This window comes from Rhinolophus sinicus, linkage group LG01 (assembly GCF_036562045.2).
Source record: "Rhinolophus sinicus isolate RSC01 linkage group LG01, ASM3656204v1, whole genome shotgun sequence".
Classification (NCBI taxonomy): Eukaryota; Metazoa; Chordata; class Mammalia; order Chiroptera; family Rhinolophidae; genus Rhinolophus; species Rhinolophus sinicus.
In genome coordinates, this window is record NC_133751.1 from 162,917,347 (window position 1) to 162,943,229 (window position 25,883).

A 25,883-nucleotide genomic window follows, 5' to 3' on the forward strand; every position below is an offset into this window, starting at 1 on the left:
TAACTCCCCATTCATCCCTTCCTTAGCCCCTGGAAATCACTATTCTACTTTCTGTCTCTATGATTTTGATTACTCTAAATATCTCATATAAGTGGAATCATACAGTATTTGTCTTTTGGGGGACTGGCTTGTTTCACTTAGCATAATGTCCTCAAAATTCATCCATGTTGTAACATATGTAAGAATTTCTTTCCTTTTTCAGGCTGAGTAATATTCCAGTGTGCGTGTGCGCGCGCGCATGTGTTTTCTGCTTATCCATTTAGCCATCGATGGACATTTGGGTTGCTTCCATGTTTTAACTACTGTGAATAATGCTGCTATGAACATAGGTGTACACATGATCTCTTTGAGACCCTGTTTTCAATTCTTTGTGATATATACTCAGAAGTAGAATTGCTGGATCATATGATGACTCTATTTTTAATTTTTTAAAGGAAATACCATTGTTTCCCACAGTGGCAAATAGCACACTTTAATGAAATACAGGTGGCTAGTAGTATGAAAACTTTATCTTGTGATTAGTTTTTAGCTCTCTTTATGGGCATGCCATTAAAACAACACATTTCCGTTGGAATATCTGCTCATTTTTTCATCCTGAATGTTTTCCTTAATCAGTATTATTGATTAAAGTATATTTAACTTGATAAATTAGACAGCCCTGATATAAATAACACCCAAATGAGTCTATTTATCCAAATTAAAAATTCAAGCTAAAATATCAACTCCTTATAAAAGTTGAAATACCTACTTACATTCTTCTTTCAAAATTTAACAATTATATGCTGATATTATAAACTTGTATTGCTTTCTAATTATTTCACTTCCATTGGTATTATTTCTCAACTAGATTTAAAGTTCCATATGTAAAGGAGCCATGTCTTAACATATTTCTTTTCTTTTCTTTTTTTTTTTAATGTTTGCAGACCACTGCGTAGGGTTATCGTAGAGGCTAAGAGTTGCTTTACAGAAAGGCTTAAAAGAGGACTTGGCATTTAGCGAGTGTGATATACAGAGCACAGGACGAGGCACAGAACTAGTGCTTATAAATACTGGCTGGCTGATTGAATCACATTAGCCATATAGAAAACAAAAACAAAAACATAGTTTTAAACATGTTTTAAATAACTCATTCATTCAATATTTATTCACGCAACCAATAGTTATTTAGCATTTGCTACAGACCAGGCACATTAGGAGTATAGCAGTGAGGGAAACAGGTCCCTGCCCTCGAAAAGGTGACATTCCAGTTGGAAAATACAGATCATAAACAATGAAATAAATAACCAAGATAAAAATCACTGTGATAAAAGTTAAGGGAAAAACAACTGGTAGTGGTTGAAGTAGATTAAATTACAAAAGGTTACATTTAGAATTTGCCAAAGAAACCAGGGGATACTTTCAGGGTATTTCTATAGGAATACAGAGACTAACAGGAATAATAAACTGGTAACAATTATAAAATAACAATAGATGAATCACAATACGGCAATGGCAATGGGTTAGGGGCTCTGAAGTCAGACTGCCTTCACCTCTCTGAACCTGTTTCCTGGTTGCAAATTGTGGATAATGGGAATAACAACACCATATAGGTTGTTGGGAGGATTAAATAAGAATTAAATATTTGTAAAACACTTAAAATAAAGCCTGACACATAGGTGATATTCTTAAAGTTGTATACTATTATTTTTAAGACAACAATATCTGTTTAAGGGATTTCCTAAGTCTAGTAACTGCCACAAAATATGGCAATAAAAATTTTAAATTAAGTTGAATTAAAACACATGTTAGGCCACCTGAACGGATTAAATGTATGAGAAAGACATAAAATATGCATTCCTAAGGCAGGAAATTGTCTCACTCTAATCAGATGGTAAATGCATTTCTGTGAGTCACCATTTCTAGAATATCATATTTGCCATTCACTTTGGCCAAACTTTCCCTAGCTCATTCTCTATATCATGTAATACTCCTCTTACTGAAGACATTCATTTGCCTATGAAAGTTATTACCCTTGTAGATTACAAGCATTCACACTTATTTGTTTTACAGTATTCTCACTTAATTGCCATCCATAAGTAAATGGAAGTTGCTCTTTCCTCTTCAAACAGCCTCCATTCTAGCTATCAACTTCTTCTTCTATGCATGTACTCAATTGTTCATTTATCAAATATGATTAAATATCTACTAAGTGTCAGGCACATAGCAATAAACAAAACAAATTTTATCCACTAATGGAGTTGCCCTCTGGGGGGTGGTGGTGGGGGAAACATAACTGATTAGGAAACAAACAAAAAGTACATATAGAATTATGTCAGGATGTAATAAGGGTTATGAGGGGAAAAAAGGCAGGGCAAGACAGAGAGAGTGAACCAGCGTAGAAGGATGCTATTTTAAGGAGTCAGGAAAGAGCTCCCGAATAGATGTGATTTGAATAAAGACCAGGATTAAGTTGAAAAGAGGAAGATAATTCCGATATCTCTGGGAAGAACATTCCAGGCAGCTGGGGCACACTTGTTATATTTGAAAAGTATTCAGTAGGCAGATGTGGCTAAAGTGAAGTGAGGGTTGAGAGAGGCGGATGCTGATGGAACATGAGTCTGCGAGGAAGTGGTGGTGGGTAGTTCACGCAGGACCTTCTAGGTACGTGCCTCTATGTCCTGGTTTGCTCGGGACAACCACAGTTTATACCTGTTGCCCTGGCATAATTACTCTTAAGGCCCCTTTCACTGTTAAAAGAGTCCCATTTGGATGATAAATTAGATGGCAATCCTGCTCCTAAGCCAAGGTAAGGGCTCTGGATTTCATTCCGAGTGAGATGGGACATTATTGCAGGGTTGTCACTGACTTAAAATTGTTAAAACAACAACAACAACAACAACAAAACCCTTTCTGGAAGAGACTTTAGGAGTTGAGTGAAAGTAGGAGGTAGGATGAATTCCATAGCACCGAAACCACAGATGCGAGCACATTCTCCTCTGGGATCTTCCTTTATGGACACTTAAGTTTTACTTAAGAAGAATAACATATCCAAATATGACTCCTTTTAACAGTTTTAATCTCCCTGTACACTGACTTCATAGATTTCCTTACAGTTAAATGTGTTTAATGACATACAAATCCTTAGCTTCTCCATAAGGCCTAGGAGAATAATTAACAAGCAATTTCTATATCCAGCAAGTTTTAGTTCTATAAGTGGTAATTAAAAAGCAAAACTTGGGCAAGTCAACAAATACTTAGCTTGGTCAAAGATAAACTGTGGCTACTATATTTATTATAAGTTTAAGAAATGGTTTACCAAAAATTACATGGGAAATATTAATACTTGTTTAATTATTATGTACATCTTTTCTTGAAAATTCTCTACTTAGAGCAATGCATGTTCTGGAAAATTGTCAAATATATGTGTAGACTTTAGTTAAAATAAATATTAAACATGTGGCAATTATTGATTTGGGAAAACTCTTTTCTGAATGGGAGAGATACGTAAAATACTTCAAACCGGAAAATATTTTTTAAAAATTGCTGCAAAGCTGTCATGTGCAGAGTTTATTTTTAAAATTTTAACTCACAAGACTTCCTACTTGTGTTGAGCTGTACACTTAGGGTCCAACGTAGCAGGGTTCTCTTGCTGATATTATTCCTCTTCACATAATGAAGTGTCCTGAGATTTGGCCTTCAGAGCGGAGGGCGGGTATAAGACAAGACTGGAGTCTTAGTCCACTTGACTTTGGAAAATTACATTTTCTTTGTTTTTCCTTACTGTTGCTAAACTCCAGATGAGGCTGAGAATTTCCATCCCAGAGTAATCCCGAGGGAGGCTTCCAGCGCAGCATTAGTTCCAGCTGCTAGAGAAACCAGCAGTGACACAGGGTGAGTTGTCACTTCTCCAAGCAGCTATAATTTTTGTTAAGGACGGAAAAATAATATAAAATTCAAGGACATAAAAATTAGACACCCTAAACAGGATGATATTGTCCATGAATTCTAAGCAGAAAGGATGTAAAAAATTAATAAGAAAATTTTTTTTTAAAAAAAGTATGAGGTTTCATTAAGAAACACTAGGTCACAAAGAAATATATGTGTGTGTGTGTATATATATGTATATATATTTGTATAGTTATATACATATGTGTGCAGATATATGTTATATAATAAGACTCTTTTTAGTAGTGTTATAATGGGCTTTCTCAGTTGTTTGCAGGTGGTTTCATGGTTTACTGACAGTTTACTGCCATTAAAGACAAAGCGATATTTTAACAGAATTTGACTGTAGATTACATTTTTTAAAACTTAGCTGAGTTTCTAAACATTTACTGTATGGATTTTGATATCCACATGGTCATTCCCAGTATGAACACCTCAGACCAATGTTCACTCAGAAGCCCTTGCTTTGGAAATCTTCGCTTTGTTAATACACCACTCACCCAAGTCATGGAACCCACATGAAAGGCAATGGTGGCTGAGAATGTCCGGAAGGATAAACGAAGTTACTAACACCTGCAGGAAAAAAGATATTCATATACTCAGGCTTTCAGGAAAAACAGGAAACAAGATGAGAAAAACTCACAGAAACCTGGAAATTAAAAATGGAAACAAAACCAGCAGGTCATTTGCACCCCACCCCACATAACTCACACCACCATAAGCAAACAGGTTTCCTATCACAAACTCCACCCTCATAAAGGAAGGACTTCAAAAGCAAAGTCAATTTACTTTAGGTTTAGATTCCACTTCTGGCACGTCCCTGCCATAAGCTCCTGCTATCAGGGTAAGCTGATAGCCTCCACACACGTTTGCTGAACACCCATCATGCACAGAACCTGATTTCCTTTATCAGCACCGTTCTCATTAAATCCCCTTTAATTTGTAACATTTGTAACCATTTAATCAGGTCAGGCTTCTCCCGTAGTCAAAGGCAGGACTCTTTCCAGATTCCAACTCTGTCGTATGAGTTGGAGAACTGAGGCAAGAGAAATTAAGTGGCTCTTCAAGTTCATGATGTGAGTGAGAACCCAATCACTACCCTCTTAGTTTCTTGCTCCAATGCCACACGGAGTAAGTTCTTCTATTCTGATGTCAGATCAAAAATTATAAAGATATCTATACACACCTGTCACTCAGCTCGTCCACACAGTGGAGCACTTCCCGGACAGAGTCCTCTGGGTCAGAACAAACACTACACCAGCACCCTTACAAGGCAGTAACAGAAGTACAAAACTCCATTGATGGTCTGATTTCCCCATTAGAAAACTAAAGATAAAATGCACATGAAGCACTCTGACAACAAGGCTGTATAATATACGAAATATATCAAACTAAAATGTCCTAGAAATGAGAAGAACACTTTTAAAGAATTTCCCAAATCAATGTGAGCAATCATAATTAGAGAAGTTTTATACATGGATGTAAATTAAGATTATAGTAAAACTGCTTTGGGTTTGTGTCAATTCTTCCTATTTCTTGTTTCTGGTTAAAATGAAAACACATTATTAAGGATTTATCACATAAATGGAAAACAATTCTTCTAATAACATTCACTGTAGAACTGTTTAGTGATTTGTATAGCCCTTAGCATGAATTATGTATTGATATTCATTTGTTCTATACTTTAAACATGAAACAAAAGCATCTACTATTCAAATCTCTGTTCAAAATCTTTTATGTACTTTTAACTTTTCAGATTCCTAATTCTATTTTCCTAATTTTCCCATCCTTTACAGAGGTAAGTGTAAATATAAGAATCAAAATAAGACACGATTTCCTTGGATTTTCAGCTTTCCATGTTGCTCAGTCGTAATTAAGGGGGGAAAAAAATCCATGGGGAAATCAAACAGCTATATTTAGCATTACTTTTGAAATTTACCAGTATGTTGAATATTCAATCTATCTTTATTTGCTATTTTATTAGACTGCCAAAAGCATATCATGGACTGAATTGTGCTGTAATATTAAGTAGGGTTTTAAAGTGGGAGTTTTGGAAAAATATTTAAATTCCCATAAAAATGTTTGAAGACACTTTGAGGTATCACAAACTTTAGACTTAAAATATTAGTATTTCCATTATTATTTTTCCAACTTCATTGAGACATAATTGACATATAACATTATGTAAATTTAAGATGCATAATGTATTGATTGGATAGTTATATTTGCATAATGATTACCACCATAGCATTGGCTAGCACCTATATCACATGACATAATCACCATTTCTTTTCTGCAGTGAGAATATTTAGGATTTCCTCTTAGAAACTTTCAAGTATAAAATAAAATACTGTTAACTATAATTACCATCCTGTGCATTATTAGATCCCCAGAACTTATTCATCCATCTCTTAACTGGAAGTTTGTATCCTTTGACCAACATCTCTTCATTGCCCCAATTTCCCAGCCCCTGGTAACTAGCATTCTTTTCTATCTACGAATATGGCTCTTTTTAGATTCCACATCTCTTTGATCCATTCATCCACTGATGGACTTTAGGTTGTTTCCATATCTTGGCTATTGCGAATCATGCTGCAATGAACATGGGAGTGCAGATATCTCTTGAGATCCTATATTCATTTCCTTTGGATAGGTACCCAGAATGTGATTGCTGGATCATTTGGCAATTCTATTATTAATTTTTTGAGGAAACTTCATACTGTTGCCATAGTGGCTACTTCAATTTACATTCCGACCAACAGTACACAAGGATTCTCTTTTTTTCCACATCCTCACCAACACTTATTTTTTTTATCTTTCACCAATCTAACAGGTGTGAGGTGATATTTTATTAGAGTTTTGATTTACGTTTCCCTGATGATTACTGATGTTGAACATTCTTTCATGTACTTGCTTGGCAATTTGTATGCCTTCTTTGGAAAAATGTCCATTCAGTTCCTCTGCCTATTTAGATTTTTTTTCTATTGCATTGTATGAGTTCTTTATGCACTTTGGATATTAACTCGTCAGATATATGCTTTGCAAATAATTTCTCTCATTCCAGAGGTTGCCTTTTCATTTTGTTGTTTCTTTTGCTATGCAGAAACTGTTTAGTTTGATGTAGCCCTATTTACTGATATTTGGTTTCATTGCTTGTGTTTTTGGTGTCATATCTAAAAATCATTGCCAAGACCAATTATCAAGGAGATATTTCCCTAAATTTTCTTCTAATTTCACAGCTTCAGGTCTTCTGTTTAAGTCCTTAGTCCATTATAATTTTTGTGAGCTGTGTAACATAGGGGTCCAATTTCATTTTTCTGCATGTGGTTATCCAGTTTTCCCAATACCATCTATTAAAGAAACTATCTTTTCCCCAGGTTGAGTCTTCTCAGTTTCCTTGCAATGTATTAGTTGACCATATATTCAGCTGCTTACTTCTGTGCTCTCAATTCTGTTCCATTGGTCTCTGTGTCTATTTTTATTACAATACCATACTGTTTTTTTATTTTGTTGTTGTTGTTGTCTTTTTAAAGATTTTTTTTTTTTGGCGGGGGAAGGGGAACAGGACTTTATTGGGGAACAATGTGTACTTCCAGGACTTATTTCCAAGTCAAGTTGTTGTCCTTTCAATCTTAGTTGTGGAGGGTGCCATTCAGCTTCAAGTTGTTGTCCTTTCAGTCTTAGTTGTGGAGGGTGCAGCTCAGCTCCAGGTCCAGTTGCTGTTGCTAGTTGCAGGGGGTGCAGCCCACCATCCCTTGCGGGAGTCAAACGGGCAACCCTGTGGTTGAGAGGACACGCTCCAACCAATTGAGCCATCTGGGAGCTCAGTGGCAGTTCAGCTCAAGGTGCCATGTTCAATCTTTAGTTGCAGGGGGCGATGCCCACCATCCCTTGAGGGACTCGAGGAATCGTACTGGCAACCTTGTGGTTGAGAGCCCACTGGCCCATGTGGGAATCGAACCCGCAGCCTTTGGAGTTAGGAACATAGAGCTCCAACTGCCTGAGCCACCGGGCTGGCCCCCATACCATTTTGATTACCATAGTTTTGAAACCAGGAAGTGTGATGCCTCTGGCTTTGTCCTTTCTCAGGACTGTTTTGGCTATTTAGAGGTCTTTCAGGGTTATACAAATTTTTGGATTGTTTTTATATTTTTGTGAAAAATGCCAATAAATAGGGATTACATTGAATCTATAGATGGCTTTGGGTTGTATGAACATTTTAACAATATCAATTCTTCCAATCCATGAACATGGGATATCTTTCCATTCGTGTCTTCCTTAATTTCTTTCATCAGTCTTACAGTTTTCAGTGTACAGACTTTTCACTTCCTTGGGTAAATTTATTCTTAAGTACTTTGTTGTTTTGATATTGTGATTTTTTTTCCAGACATTAGTGTATAGAAACACAATTTAGTTCTGCATTCTGATTTTATATCCTGCAACTTTACTGATTTTGTTGACTAGTGCTAACAGTTTTCTTGGGAGTCCTTAGGGTTTTCTATATATAAGATCATATCATCTATAGTTTTACTTCTAATTTGGACACCTTTTATTTATCAGGAAAGGATGAAGAAAGTGATTGCTCTGGCTAGTACTTCCAGTATTATATTGAATAGGAGTGGTGAGAGTGGGCACCTTTTTTTGTTTCTGATCTGAAAGTTAAAGCTTTCAACCTTTCACTATTGAGTATGATGTTAGTTGTGGGCTAGTTATACATGGCCTTATTGTGTTCAGGTTATATACTTTCTATACCAAATTTGTTGAGAATTTTTATCATGAAAGGATGTTGTATTTTGGCAAATGATTTTTTGCATCTGTTGTGATGATCATATGATTTTTACTTTTCCTTCTATTAATATGGTATATACCATTTATTGATTTGCACGTTGAACTATCTTTGCATCCCAGAGACAAATCTTTCTTGATCATGATGTATGATCTTTTTAATGTGCTACTGAATTCAGTTCACTAACATTTTGTTGAGAATTTTTGCCTCTATATTTATCAGGGATACTGGCCTACATTTTTTTTCTTATAGTGTCCTTATCTGGCTGTGGTATCAGAGTAATGCTAGCCTTGTAAAGTGAGTTTGAAAATATCCCCTCCTCTTTAATTTTTTGAAAGCATTTGAGAAGAATTAATGTTAATTCTTTAAATGTTTGGTATTACTTACCAGAAGTGACATCTGGTCCTGGACTTTACTTTGTTGGGAGGTTTTTCAATCTCCGTGTTATTGGACTGTTCAAATTTTTTATTTCTTCATGATTCAGTCTTGGTAGTTTCTATGTCTCTACAAGTTGGTCCATTTCTTCTAGATAATCCATTTTGGCAAAAAAAAAAAAAAAAATGTTCATAGTAGTCTCTATGATCCTATTTCTGTGGTATCAGTGGTAATGTGTTCTCTTTCAGTTCTGACCTTGAGTCTTTTTTCCTTCACCTAGCTAAAGGTTACTCCATTTTATTTCTTCAAAACAACAGCTTAGTTTTGTTTATCTTTCCTATTGTTTTTCTGATGTTTATTTCAATTATTTCTGCTCTGATCTTTGCTATTTCTTAACTTTGGGCTTAGTTTTTCTTTTCCTGTCCCTTGAGGTATAAAATTAGGTTGAGATCTTTTCTATTTTTATAATCAAGGCATTCATTACTATAAACATCCCTCTTAGAACTGCTTTTGTAGCATCCTATAGATTTCGGTATGTTGTGCTTCCATTTTCACCAGTTTTAGGATTTTTTAAATTTCCTTTTGATTTCTTCGACTCATTGGTTGCTCAGGATATTTTTCTTTCTACATTTTAGAATTACTTTTCCCTCTCTTGATTTATAGGTACATGAACAGGATGGGGAGGTGATTTGGCTGTAGCATCAATCACCCATAGATCACAGGTAGATTTGGATGAGTGGGCCAAACATGCCAGGTCAAACAGTGGTAGGACATGTAAACAAATACAGTGGTACCTTGATTTTCTAATGTAATCCATTCCGGAAGACCGTTCGAGTTCAGAAACGTTCGAAAACAGCCGACAGCTAGGCCACAGGATCTTGCAATCAGCAGAAGCCGTGTGACATGTTTAACTTCCGAGGCGTGTTTGAAAACTGAAGCATTTACGTCCGGGTTTATGGCATTCATAAACCGACATGTTCGTCAGTGGAGACATTTGAAAACAGAGGTACTACTGTAATATGGTTGGTTAAACAAGAAATTTGAGTTATTACTGCAATGTGATACCACTTCTTGCCACTGGCATCCACAGACTGGTTAGTCTTGACTAAGTAACATGGTTGAAGCAAAGAGACATTTCAAACTCCAAGATGAAACCAAACTCATTTCTTTAAAAACAAAACTTTAAGATCAAGGAACCGGAAAGAAGCTCTTTGGTTCAGAATGTGTGCTCAGGGTATGAATAGTGTGCATTTTATTTAAAACCTCTTCTGAGAATTCCACGTCTGAAGTACATTTGGATTTTGCAGATTAAAATAGACAGACCAGTTCATGGAGAATTGCAAGGTACAGGTCTCTTTTTGTGCCCTCACACTCTGTTCCCTCCTGGTCTCCTCTGCCAGGATGTACACCACCTACCATGAGCCCCTTGCCTCAGTGCCATCCAACTCCTTCCCTTACCTGGTTAAGCATTCTCCACTAGAGGGCTGTCTCTTAACCTGTGCTACGGTAGTTGATACTTAATGTATGGCCCCTTCTAGATGAGTTTGTATTTAGAGGGTTCTTAACAAGAGATGGAAGTTTTACATTTAGAGTATGGACCCTCAAAAAGCAAATCTGTGCTTGTCATTCTCTCCCCTCTTATCATCATACTTGTATCTCTTAAGAAAAAGCCCTGATCAAGGAAGAGTGTAAGGCTTGCCAATTTCCAAATTCTGGATATTCTAAATCCCTGCTAGCCATTCTGGAGCTGCTATTATTTATAGCATAATACGAATAATTCTGTTATTTTAAATATAACTTTGTTCTAATATGCTTCCCCCTGGCCCAAATACACATTCCCCCTTTAAATCTTAAAAAATAAATCTTAAAAATGGACTTCTTGCTAGGAACCAAAGAAATTTAACCATTACTTATTGTGATGAGAACCTAACAATTCCTGACAATGTAGGACGTAGAGAAAGCTGTGAATTTCTGTGCCAAGCTTGTGGGAAGGTGGGATGGAAGTGCTGTTAGAGACGAAAGCAGTGCAAGGTAAAGGGTATTAAACCTGTCTTCTAAGACTCCAGATTATTTCAGAATTAAAAAAAATATATTAAATTTTTGTTTTAATCAAAGATTTAGTAAACACTCTTCATAAAAATTTAAAGTTTTACAAAAAATAATTTGAATAGATTCAGATGCAGAAGTCATCAGAGTATGTTATAGAGACCAGTATGACTTAATTTTCCCTAGACCTTATGTACAATCTTTATTAACACGAACCAAAGTTATTATCCAAAGTGATAACATATCAAATAAATACATTATCAAAATCTGCTGCCAATAATTAGTTTTTAACATTTTTATTGCATTTACAATGTATAGAACATTATAAGGATTTACAGTAGAAGCCAAATATCCCAGCCCTTAAAAGTTGAATAGGAAAGATTGGATAAACCATACATAAGTATGTTTGAACATGAGCACTGGAAACATAAATGATTATAATTTTACAAGCTTAAACAGGTAAGTGCTGTATGTAATAAAACAGGCGGGAAGAGTAAAACACAGTGGATAAAAGTCACTAGGGTGTGAAATAACTACAGCTGGGTGGTACTGAATGAAAAGACAACACTGAAAATATTATTTGTAAATGCTACAACGTCCTGCAGAAACATAGCTATCCCCTATGCACAACTGTGAGGTAGAATTCTTCCCACCCAGTTTTCTGGTTTCTTGACCACTATTTGGGGCAATTCCCCATTCAGATGGTTGTCTCTCACATTGTTGTACCTGACTAATGTTTTACTACCTTTCTGTGTTTGACTACCTTTCTGCCCCCATTACAGAGTATTTTCTGTGAAATTATCAGTCTTACTTTACCTACTGAAAATGGGTGGCAAAAGTTAGTAACATAAAAAAATCAGTGCTGTTTCATCTAGTTAATGTATCATACTTGGGCAAGTGCTTTAATCTTTCAAAGAGTGAAACTAATGCTCAAATTTCAAGTACAGGAAACCCTTGGAAAGTTGTTTTGGGCAGACAGGTATTTGCTTCCCTTAAATAACACCAACTGCCAACTGTGAACAATGTCATTTCTATACCAAATCCACGTCTAATATTTCAAATATGGATCATAAAAATAGCTTACACCTTTCTACACATCCAAAATAGAGTGAAAAATCTAAGACACCATACAAAGGAAATGGTATGGCAGTTTCTTTTAAAACTACTCTATGACACAAATATTCTAATCCTAGGTATTCACTCAACAGAAATGAAAGCCTATGTTCACGTAAGCTTACATTAACAATAGTCAGCAGCTTTATTTATAATTGCCAATACTGGAAAACAGCCCAGGTAGTCATAAATAGGAAAACGGATAAACTGCACTCTAGTCATACAATGGAATACTACTCATCATTAAAAAGGAATGAACTGCTAATATACCCAACATGGATAAACCTCCAAAATATGGTACTTCTAGAAAGAGTACATGCTGTGTGACTCTATTTACACAGATCTAGAACAGACAAATCTGATTTATAATATTAAAAAAAAGGACAGTGGTTGCCTTTGGGGGTGAGGTGGGGACAAGAAGGGCCATGTGGCAGTTTTGTAACAACCTTTACATTTTGATAGCACTGTATGCATTTGTCAAAACTCAATGGATGCACACTTAAGATTTTTGTAGTTCACTGTATAATTTTATATTAAAAGTATACGCGAATATTGAACTCTATAATGATACGTTTAAGTATTTAGTATGAAGAGTACAAATGTCTGCAATTTAAAATGTATCAAAAATAATCTGATTTGATGACTTGATGGATAGCTAGCTATGTGATAATGCAAACATAGTTAAATGCTAACTAGCATCTGGGTGGTGAGTACACTGTAAAATTCTAACTCTCATATGTTTGAAAATTTTTATAATGAACTGTTGGGGAAAAATTCCAGGGTGCAACACTTACCAAATAATGCTGCTGAGAATTTCATTATTGATCCCATGGCAACATAATCATCAAATTCTTCCAAACAGTGTCATTTTACAAACTTAAAAGCTTGTGAAAGGGCATTCCTGAGTGTGAGAAGAGCAATCATTTCTCAAATCTACGCTGGCTCAACAATCACACCTTTAAAAAAATGCAATACATATATTGATCATATATTTTGAGCAAATCTGTTGGCTGTGTAGACTAACATAAGAGCTAAGATGAAGAAACCTTAAGAGAAAAACAAGCATAGAAATTTTTACTCTGATTTCTAAACTAAGAAAGAACCAGGGAAACTATCAATAAAAAAAGATGTACAGACCCAAAACATGAGCCTTGATCACAGAGAACAGGCCCTGACGTTGACAGAAAGGACATCTGAATATTACGTCTCGATGAGGGACACATTTGGGGACACCCTAAACAGATGGTATTTCACGTGTAAATACTTCTAAGGTGACTCTTTGAAATTCACTAGGAATGGCTTCAGACTTCAATAGACCTGTCAAAAATAGTTTTTCACATGCCTAAAAATCTGTTAGTAACACTGCTCTTACCTAGCAGTTAGTAACTATTTTTAATTATCTGCTAAGAATTCCTGTTCTCATTATATAGGTATTATATACACATTGCACCCTGAGTTCTCTAACAATACTAATTTTGATTATTTAAAAATTTACTCACTGCTCTCAAAATATTTAGTTCTGGTTTTGCTTTGTCTCTTTCTTGTTCCAGTACGGGCTCTGCTTTTTCTTGAAGCACATGGAGTAGGGTTGCCAAGTTTCAAAGTCTGCTTTAAAACATCAGTCAGGTTGCACAACATCCTATTTATGAGCCTTTTTCAGTCTTACACATCCCTTTATTTATGCTATCTCACAGCACATCCTTAGTTCTATCAATTTCTATCATAAGACCAGTCTTCTGTTATTATCACTGCCCAAGTTTACCAAGATTGCTCTTCTCTAACCATAACAGCACTAAGGGTCCTCTCAAGTCATTGTGTCTTTAACCTCATCATTGGGATACTTTGTATCTTAACAGATTTGTGCTCTTGTTGTTTCTACAGGTTGGTGCTAAGATCCACTCTGAGTATGATTTCCTTTTACTTACTTTCTTAATTACTTACATATAAATGGAATTGTGTCATGTTCTGCCCACCTCAGAGTAGATGATACTCCTCACTTGTCTTCTATTTTGCTGGTCTATCATCCTGCCATAAAAAAAGTTAACTGGTACCATTTAAAAGTCTTATTTATTGATGACCTCATCAACTCGACCCTATGTATGTAGGGGAAACAGAGCTTAGGGATGTGAGCATAAACAATGTGCTATTTCCCTCACAACCCCATGCTTGTCATCTGAGACAAGAGCAAGATTAAGGAATGTTCCGTTTTCTATTCTGAAAAGATAATTATAGTAATAATACCTTTCATTTTGGATATTTTAGTTTTCAGTACATTTTAAACCACGATTGTATTTCATTCTTGACATTATTTGGTATGATCTATTTTAGAGAAGTTTAGTGATTTTCCCCCAAGGTCAGTAAATGGCAAAGCCAGATTTTGAAGTAACGTATTCAAAATCCAAACTCTTTCCGTTATATTCACTACTTATTATTTTAGCTTTTATGAGCTTTCCTCTACTATTTTGGTCATTATTTATGCTTCTTAGATAGAATTTCCAGTAGCATATACTGAAGTCAAATGATGTCGGATGTTGAATCTGTATTTCATTTTCCCTCATCAAGGTATTGGTTGCCCTACATACTAGAAGAGTATTTTCCACTCCAACTGAAGTTTTCTGTTTTGGGAACTGAAAGTTAACACTGGTAAGTTTGCTAATTAGGTTAACTGGTCAGCTATGTCCCAGCCCATCTTTTTAATCCTAGAGAAATTTTCCTTAAGGGGTTTAAGCAAATATACCCGTCATGCAAATCTTGTCATTGATGATATTTACTGACGTTAGTTTCCTATACCATTTTTAATAGGCTCAAGATGTGGAGAACTTTAGCAACCATATATGTTTAGTTTTTAGGAATTTTTATTTCATTATAGTCCTGTGAGGATGGGAAAAGTACAGTAATAATAATAGTACAATGTAGTAGAGAACTCTGTGTTCTTCCTCCAAAAGTATACAGTGAGATACGATCAGCCAATCTCACAGCCACGCCATTGGTTACAATGAGTTTGGATCAGAGTCTATAGTGCCATGGTCTCCCGGGCACTATAAGAAAAGCAACTGTCATGTTCATATTAAGCAGTGTGCCACCAACTATAACAAACTAAATAGTACATTTAGTGTCACCTGATGGCATAATGAAACAAACACCTTAATACTACATAACATTTGTGAGCACTGGCCAATTTAAATGCCTATAAATGAAATATCCAATCTCCTACACAGCAAAGAAGTCTGGACTTGCCATCAACATTCTACCTGGCAAACTGAAGTTTCATCGTCATCACCAATGAGTCACTCTAGCAGAATAAGGTCACCAACAATAAGGACTCAGAATAAAGCCCATGTTATCTGAAATGAAGTCATCATCTTTGCTTTCTAACTGCTGGGTTAGACATGTGTTAATAGATGCCCAAACTGCAGATATATATTGAATTATATAGGAGCAAATACATGATAATAAGGGGAAAAAAATCTCTCAAACCAGAAAACAAAACTAGCCCAATTAACACTTCAATAAGTCCCTGAGATGGGCTAAAGCAATGTGGAAAGTTGTGGCATATACCAATAAGAAATGATGGTTCTTTCTCCATTTGTCAGCCAACGTTAACTTACTATGTACAAAAAGCTTCTTGTGATTTCAAAGACTGCAGTCACATCCTTTACATGTACTCTAAATGAACCATGACCCTATAAAAAAATCACGTTAGGGCATTGCTGAGCTATCGTTTATAATTGTATGTGTATATTCTGATACATATTAGCAGCAAATTTTCAAATTAACAGCAACAATATTTATGTTAAAAGTGTATTCAGGGGCCGGCCCGGTGGCTCAGGCAGTTGGAGCTCCATGCTCCTAACTCCAAAGGCTGCCGGTTCGATTCCCACATGGGCCAGTGGGCTCTCAACCACAAGGTTGCCAGTTCAACTCCCGCAAGGGATGGTGGGCTGTGCCCCCTGCAACTAAAATTGAACACAGCACCTTGAGCTGAGCTGCTGCTGAGCTCCCAGATGGCTCAATTGGTTGGAATGCGTCCTCTCAACCAAAAGGTTGCCAGTTCAACTCCTCGAGTCCCACAAGGGATGGTGGGGAGCACCCCCGGCAACTAAAATTGAACACAGCACCTTGAGCTGAGCTGCTGCTGAGCTCCCAGATGGCTCAATTGGTTGGAATGCGTCCTCTCAACCACAAGGTTGCTGGTTCAACTCCTGCAAGGGATGGTGGGCTGTGCCCCCTGCAACTAGAAAACGGCAACTGGACCTGGAGCTGAGCTGCGCCCTCCACAACTAAGACTGAAAGGACAACAACTTGAAGCTGAACGGCACCCTCCACAACTAAGATTGAAAGGACAACTTGACTTGGAAAAACAGCCTGAAGTACACATTGTTCCCCCAATAAAGTCCTGTTCCCCTTCCCCAATAAAATCTTAAAAAAAAAAAAAAAAGTGTATTCCGCTTCCTCTGAAATACTCGTTACAAATAACATTTCCAGATATTGCCTTATTCTACTTTTGCGTAGGCAGGATAGCTTAAGGCATATAAAAACTAACTCATTTGATAACTAGGTGAGCTGATGGTAGAATTAAGAGCCTCATTACTTACAACCCAGTCCCTTTCTAGCAAAATCTGAATAAAAACATTCTAACTACTCTGACAGTAGAAGAGAGACTGAGTATAACTAAATGTCTACTACATTAGCTAATATCGAAGTATCTAAAATACCAAATGACTTCCTTATGAATAGATTCACCCATCAGTCAGTCCTAACTTTAGGAAATATATTAAAAACTCACCTCAGACTACAATGTAAGGGGAGTTATTATTAATGCCTACAAAGGACCATTCACATACAGGGGAACTGAGCCACTATTACACAAGAGCAAAGGTTTAGGAACAGAAGTTCCACGGATATCTTCCCTCAAAAGAGGTTGTAGTATATCAGGTATAGAAATAAACTGTAGTAGCATGTGGTTAGCACCAGCATGAAGACTGAAATGGAGAATCACAACAGTTTATACTCATAGAAGTTAAGCCCTAAAAGATGGAGAGGATTGCCAAATATAGAAAGAACTTCCTGGATGTTCTCCAAAGCAGTGGCAGCACAAAACAAGATGGAGCATTTGAATGTTGCCCTCAGATTTTACGGCATGTTTGACTAGAAAAAAAGGCTGCACTTTTAGCCAAAAGTACTCCAAGAGGAGAACGGTGAAAAATATGACAAACAACTTCATCTAGGTTGAAATGTCCAGTAGGTATTTGAAAGTATAGGTTTAGAACTTTGGACCAGATATGTAACATAGGACATTGAGATGAAATAGAAACCCTACGGATGAGATTCTGAAGCACTCTGAAGACAGAATCTGAGAGTACCGTTTTTTAGATATATTTTAAGATTGATGTGACTGTACTCACACTTATGGCAGATGACAACATCTTCAAGGGAGGAGACACTGTCTACGAAATGTTGCTCAATGGTGTAAAATGTTGCAGAAACAGAGAAGGACAAGGGATGCAGACTGAGAAAAAAATCATTCCAGTCAGTAACTGGGAGCCCACTGAGAACAGTTTCGCTGCAGCGCTGTATAAAACCAGACTGCAAGGTGCTGAGCACTGAGCAACGAGGATGCAGGAAAAATAGATATAGGGTACTTCAAGAAGTCTGGAAGTGAAGAAGGCGAGAGAAATCAGCAGGTTCAGAGGGAGTGTTTTACATTGGAGGATATACGAGCATGTTTGAAGATGACAAAAAACATACAATTCTCTGCATAATTTTGTTGATCACAGACTAAAAAATTATTTTTAATCTTTTTCAAAAACATTTTCTGAAATAAAAATTAACATAAAAATTAATTTATACATATTTCACCATTTAAACAATATAAACTTAAAAGTACTAGCATTTTACAAATTTTATTTCTAAAAGAGTTGTACAGTTTTTGTTATTAGACTACTTCAGAATTTTGCTTCTAGTCAATCATAAGAAATTAAATTTCATTAACAATTACTACTTTAGTTCCAGAAAGATTACTCTGATATAAAGGATTATACTTAATTATGTATGCATTTTTCCCCAGCTCCCCTCCTCCAAAGACAAAGTATATTTAGGGTAGTTAATAATTTGGATAATATTTTTCAAGTTGAAGAAGAGAAAAATTAGAGATAGTATTCCATTATTCCTAAGTTCTTAAAGATCTAAATTGCTCTTCACAATTATTTTTTTCGTAATAAAACATGCTTATTCATTATATACACATGCTTACATATGAATTTCCTGGCTAAAACACATACAACCAAGTTGAAAAAACAAATATTAAACCATCCTCATAATCCGAAGAATGCCCTTTTTAATAAGGCACTCATGTGTGGAAATAGGATATAACCACCAAATTAAATAAGACGTTTAAAAGAAGCCTTTTATTAAGCACAAACAACTTTTAATACATTATCAATACAAATAGGAAAATTTCAATGAATATGATATATCAAAAATCTGAAGATTTTCTTCATACTGACACAATAAAAGTAATCAATTTTGAAGAAAAATTACAAAGTAAAATTCTGAGGATATCACTGTTTGCTAATAACCATTTACCTATAGTCTAAATTTACTACATCACCTGGGGAGGAAGGGCAACCATTTTTTTATAGAGAGAATTCCTAAACTCTTATTAGCACCATTCAAAGCTTATTATCAGTTGTTCATCTATAAACTGACAGGTCAGGTAAAGCTTTAAAGCAAGGTTTCAGTGCAATGTTTACTGTTCCTTTAAGATACTTGGAGTTTATGGTCTCAAAGCATGTTAAATAATTATGCCTTGGTAGTTGCAAGGTGTTAACACGTGGAGAAAAATGTGTAATGAAAAGAAATGAGGTTTATCTTGGCTGTGAAATGTATCTTAATGCATAGTAGCTAATGTTGTAGAATGCCGACGACATGCGGGGTTACTATGAACGCAGATCTGTGGGGAGCTGGTAGCTATTAGCTCTCTGTGGTCATCATTTCGGGATGTCTCAGGTGCTGCCTTTTGAGACTAACTAATTTCATCCTGTCTCTGATGTGTTCTGCAGTAGAAGCCATGTCACTTGGACTCCCAAAATACTGTTCAGTTCTAAAAATCAAAACAAACAGAAAAACCCCAGTCAGATTAATACAAATACACTGACCACAGAGAGTGCAAAGGAAGGAAAAATTATCATAAAAATTATCTCAGTGAACTGGCATTAGTTCATTTGCAGACCATACCGTGTATCTTTGAATAGTAATTCAGTAGGAGAAAACTCTTTTTTTAAATGGCATAAAATATATTAAAATTTGTTGAGAAAAATATATTAGTAGTATAAATGTCATATCATGTGTACTTATGATAATCTAATAAACCAACAACATAATCAAGCTATGCAACAATAAATGGAAACAATGAGACACTGGAGATATTCTATTTTTCAGTTTTGGGTCCATACAAATATAAAATTCGTATGTGTACTTCAGGGCAAAGGGCTATGTACACCAATTGTTTAATGTCTCTGGAAAGTAAAATATCCATTTAATGTCAGGATATCATTTGGAATACCTTCAATAGATAAAACCATTTAACTTTATCCTACCTGCAAAGATACTGTATTCAGTATCTTTAAAGTCAAAGAATCTTTTACACGTAGAAGAGTTTCTGAAGATTATCTGGTAAGCTCTTCATTTTTTAGATCAGAAAACTAAGTTCTAGAAAATGAAATGACTTAACGAAGATCATACAGTGGAAAAACCAAAAGCTGAATCCAGAAAGAACATCCATTTTTTTTCCCCCAGGAGAATGTTACAAAAGATAAATCTGAATAATTTTACTGACAAACAAACTTTACATGTCATAAACACATTATCATATAAAATGGAATAAAATAATGCTAAATACTAAAGGTCGTAGTTATGAAATTTGAATATACAGCACTAACTTACTCTTTTATCTTAAAAAAACGAGGAGATGACACACAGACTATTTGTGGGACACAGGAGGAGAAGCTCAAGAAAAATATCAGGGACAGCTGTTACTAAGCTAACCTGAGCAGAATGGGAGACTGACAACTGGCTATGAAACACAGAAATAGGGGTGAGGGGTGTTCTGGAATGGAATGATCAGAAGCACCCCTCTACGATTGTTACTAGCTGTTCATAAATTTTGAGATTTATTCTCTTTGATACATTGCAGATGTATAACATGACTTAAGTCTACTTCTGATTGTTCTAGTTTAGGTATGACTAGAGATTACATACTAGACTATGAATAATATTCTATGAAGGGAGGAATAAAATTGTATCTTCTCAATGTCAATTCCAAATAATCATTTGATGTTCATGACACAGTAGTAGTTGCACTTACTACGTGTCAGATTTGTTTTAAGTAGTTTATATACATTTAGCTCATATAATTCCCCTGCCCGATAATCTGAGGAGGTATGAATATATCCTTATTTTCAGATGAGGAAACTGAGGCACAGGAAAGGTTAAGTGGCTTGCCTAAGGTATCACAGCTAGTTAAGTGGTGGAGCTGAGGTTTTAAACCCAAAATATCTGGTTAGAGTCCACAATCCTAATCATTATACTATATTAAAGTGAAAGAGAGATGTATTCAATAATTTGGGTTCTCTATTGTTTGAATTCAATATCCTCTGGATTACCTGTAAATTATTTTCACTGAGATCTAGAGATCCTCAGGGAAAAAGCTCCTTCTGATTCATTTACTGGCCCATTTATTTGCATGAGATCATTTCATATTTTTATTATATCTTTGACTATTTGAAATAGAAAGAAACATGGGAATCAGAACCCATCATTTTACAAATGAAAGAATTAGGACTCCACATAGCATAATGAAAAATGGGTTTGGAGCCAGACAGACCTGGGACTGTATCCTAATTCCACATAGAAGCTGTGAAATCCTGAGCACCTTACTTAATCTTTCTGAGCCTCAGTTTCTGCATCTGTAAATCAGAAACGATCTGACTGGCCTGGCACTATTTGGAAAAAGGTAATGAAGGTGAACTGTGTAACCTGGTGCCTGACACACACTGAGCCCCCTGAATATCAGTCCCCTTGCCTTCCCTGAATGATGCCCTAAGTCACCCTCCTTCCTTCTCATCATAGCCAAGGCTAGAATCTAGGATATCAACCTAGTCAGTGATCTTTCTTCTACGAGGAGTCAAGAAGCAACACATTTGATGTAGCAAGCAAGTATCAACTGCTACTGTTGCTAAGAACCAAGTCTGCATTTCTTTTCATTTTAAACCAATTTACTGTAGGAACTGAAAATGTGGACCAAAGATAATTGACCTGGCTTTTTTTAAAAAAAGATTTTCCTCTTTTGATGATTTCACTTTAAGACCTTGCTGATAAAAAGACTAAATTAGGAAAACATGCACCATACCCATCAGGATAAACTACAGGAACAGTTAATCTATCCAAAAGTGATTTCCCAACTGCTTCAATTTCGTCAAATTGCTCCTCATCATTAATAGCTTCAGGCTCTTCCGGACACTCTTGCAAAATCTGCAACAAACAAAAGGGCAACGTCAATCAAGAGACATAGAAAGGGAATCAAGCTCATGCAAACTTAGCAGATTGAAGGCGTTTTTATTTTATTCTTACTATCTTCATGTACACCACTGTACATGATTGCTTATTGGCAAAACTGACTCAAGAAATTCAAACAAAATGATATATATAATCCCTACCAATGATATATAATTTGAGTATGAAAAGGTCTATAGTGATTTCAGTAACAAAATAATACTAGACAACTCTTTGGAAAGTAAGCTCAAACTATGCTTAAGAAGTATTCTTTTACTTATTAAGTAACTATTTATTGAACACTTACTATATGTTTATTTAGCAGGTTATGATGTGAACGAGATACAGATTTTGACGTCTAGGAGCTCATAGATTTCAAAAATGAAAAACACACAAATATAACACAACATATACTCAAAGTACAAACACATAATTGATGTGATGACCTAGCTACACAGTTTATAGCTATTTTAAAAACTGATCAACTGACTTAACTGATTAAGCTGATAAGGTTATAATTCAAATACAGGAAGTTCTACAGCCCTTGATAATTTTCCCCCCCTCAACTATTACCATTTACATTTAACTACAAGAAAAAACTGCAAAATTTGGGGAAGAAAAAGAAAACAAAGTGTTTATTTTTGCAACTTTTTCTGCATTGTCTTTTCCTTAATCCAATTATGTTTATTTCAGTATTACTCGTAAAGAACATCTTTATATTCTAAAATTCCATATTCAATTTAACTATTTGCAAATCATATGATATAATTTATTTATAGTTGTTATATTTATGTTTACTGGTATAAAATAGAACACAGTCAAGGGGAAAATATCTGATAATAGAAGGCTTTACATAGGTTTGCACAACAAAATAACCTTAAATCAAGTTTATTATAAGTATGATAAAGGCCATGTGGTAGAAAAATAGAAATGTTAATTTTCCATTAAAAACAACCAACCATATTCAATTTTATATGATCTTTTTTTTTTTAAATTAAATTTACTGGGGTGACAATGGTTAGTAAAATTACATGGGTTTCAGTATACAATTCTGTAATACATCATCTATATATCACATTGTGTGCTCACCACCCAGAGTCAGTTCTCCTCCATCACCATATATTTTACTGCTTTAACAGTCTTCTACCACCTCCATCCCCCCTTGCCCTCTGGTAACCACTAAACTGTTGTCTGTGTCTATGAGTTTTTGTTTCTTTGTTTTGTTCCTCTGTTGCTTTCAGTTTTAGATCTCACATGAGTGAAGTCATATGGTTCTCGACTTTTTCTGTCTGACTTATTTTGCTTAGCATAATGATCTCAAGATCCATCCATGTTGTCGCAAATCACACTCCATGACTTCAGCTTGTACTACAGAGCAACAATTATCAAAACAGTATGGTACTGGCAGAAAAATAGACACACAGACCAATGGAATAGAACTGAAAACCCAGAAATAAACCCAGATAAATATCGACAGACAATTTTTGACAAAGGAGTCAAAACTATACAATGGAGAAAAGAAAGTCTCTTCAATAAATGATGCTGGGAAAATTGGAAAGCCAGACACAAAAAGAATGAAACTAGACTGCTATCTGTCACCATGTACCAAAATTAACTCAAATGAATCAAAGACCTAAACATAAGACCTGAAACAATAAACTGCATAGAAGAAAACAAAGGTACTAAATTTATGGACCTTGGTTTCAAAGAGGATTTTATGAATTTGACCTCAAAGGCTAAAAAAGGAAGTAAAAGCTAAAATAAATGAATGGGACTATAACATACTAAAAAGCTTCTGCACAGCAAAAGAAACCATCAACAAAACAAAGAGGCAACCAACCGAATGGAAGAAGGTATTTGCAAACAACATCTCCGATTAGGGGTTAATATCCAAAATATATAAGGAACTCATACAACTCAACAACGAAAAGACAAACAATCCAATTAAAAAATGGCAGAGGACATGCACAGAAACTTCTCCCAAGAAGACATACAAACGGCCAACAGATACATGAAAAAATGTTCAACTTCACTGGTTATTAGAGAAATACAAATCAAAACCACAATGAAATACGACCTCACACTTGTTAAAATGGCTATTAGCAACAAGACAAATAATAACAAGTATTAGAGAGGCTGTGGAGAAAAAGGAACCCTCATACACTATTGGTGGGAATGCAGACTGGTTTAGCCGCTATGGAAAACAGTACGGAGGTTCCTCAAAAAATTAAGAATAGAACCACCATATGACCCAGCGATCCCTCTCCTGGGTATCTATCAAAACAGTATGAAAACATTTATCTGTAAAGATATATGTACTCCTATGTTCATTGCAGCATTATTTACAGTGGCCAAGACATGGAAACAACCAAAGTGTCTTTTAATAGATGACTGGATAAAGAAGTTGTGGTACATATACACAATGGAATACTACTCTGCCATAAGAAAAAATGAAATATTGCCATTTGCAACAAAACTCTTATATGATCTCTTAAAGATGTTTAGATTTTAAAATATCCTTGCAGATACCTTTAAAAAATTTTCAGTGGTGTTAGAAATAGGGCCAGCGGTCAACCTTGGACGGGAGAGAGAGCTGAAGTAATGTGACTGTGAAAGGGACAGGGGGAGCTCCTGGGGTGCTGGTAACACTCTGTGTTTGAATAGTGCCCTGATTACACAGGTGAGTTTGCTTTGTGAAAATTAAGCAGAAGGTTTATGATCTGTGTACTATGTTAGTATTATACTTTAATAAATATTTTTCATTAAAATATCAGTGGGTGAACAAGTTAAGCCATGCTGCTTGCTTCATTCATTGTCATTAGGTCCATTTGAAACTAAAACACTGACCTATAGAGTTCAGTGACAAGCTCAGAAAGAGTTAACTACCGTATTTCCCCGAAAATAAGACCTACCCCGAAAACAAGCCCCAGTTAAGATGTCAGCCAGACAGACGCATTTAGTACCGTTTCCCTGAAAATAAGACCTAACCAGATAATCAGCTCTAATGTGTCTTTTGGAGCAACAATTAATACAAGACCCGGTCTTATATTATATAAGACCTGGCCTTATAGTATAGTAAAATAAGACGGGGTCTTATATTAATTTTTGCTCCAAAAGACGCATTAGAGCTGATTGTCTGGCTAGGTCTTATTTTCGGGGAAACACGGTACGTTATGACGATGTTCCAGAGGAAGATGACATGACTATATTTGAATAAATGTAGCTTGTTGTACATGAAAAAATAAGATATCCCCTGAAAATACGCCCTAACACGTCTTTTGGAGCAAAAATTAATATAAGACCTGGTCTTCTTTTCGGGGAAATACGGTATGAGACCCAGTCTTATTTTCTGAGAAACATGGTATGAATATTTCCCAACAGATGTACTGCTTAATACAGACAGAAACTGCTTAATTCCTGAGGACCCTGGCAACATCTCATCTATTCTACAGATTAGGCAATCACATTTACAACTTAGGTTTCTTGTATCTTAAATGGTATAGAACATATCTACACACAAACTTTCATGGTAAGAGATCAAAACAAAGTTAACTACATAATAAAGCTCCTCTTTAGAATGGAAATGTAAGGCCTGGGCGCTATAAATTTTCACTGTGCCTAGTCAAGAAAAAAGTCCTATTGAAAATTTGCCCAACAAAACTGCATATTTCATTTCTGGTTTCTGGGACTAATTAATTCATTAAATAATACATTCTAGAATTAATATTTAAAGATAACACATGAAAAAAGGTTTTAATTTTTATTCTCATTTTAGTTGGACAGGCTCTACTTTAAACATTATAAAATTAAAAAGTGTCCTTTTAAAAAATTTATGGCAATTAGTAGTAGTCACCGAAGCTAAGTTTCCTTTCCTGGCATAATGAATGAAATGGGAGTCATCGTTCTAAAGAATGGACAGCACATTCTGGGATCTGGTTTGGTGCCGAGAGAAGCACTGTAGACAGAGGACGACTGAATGATTTTGAATTTCTCCAAACACAGTACTCCACCACCACTGGTGTGAATTACTAAGAAAATTTGACTTGAACTCTCTAAGACAACCTTTAAATAATGGAATATAGTTTTT

General features: G+C 35.5%; 1 protein-coding gene across 2 annotated transcripts in view; it reads right to left on the minus strand.

Annotated features, from left to right (window-relative positions):
• Window positions 1–11,411: 11,411 nt before the first annotated feature.
• Window positions 11,412–25,883, minus strand: part of SESTD1 (SEC14 and spectrin domain containing 1) — a 98,829-nt gene continuing 84,357 nt past the window's right edge. For both annotated transcript variants that reach the window (XM_074338707.1, XM_074338702.1), the window contains 2 exons: window positions 21,654–21,775; window positions 11,412–19,346 (listed from right to left, as the gene is read on the minus strand). In XM_074338707.1, the coding sequence (XP_074194808.1) occupies window positions 19,217–19,346; window positions 21,654–21,775 (252 nt within the window). In that variant the 3' untranslated portion in view covers window positions 11,412–19,216. The remainder of the gene's footprint in view (window positions 19,347–21,653; window positions 21,776–25,883) is intronic.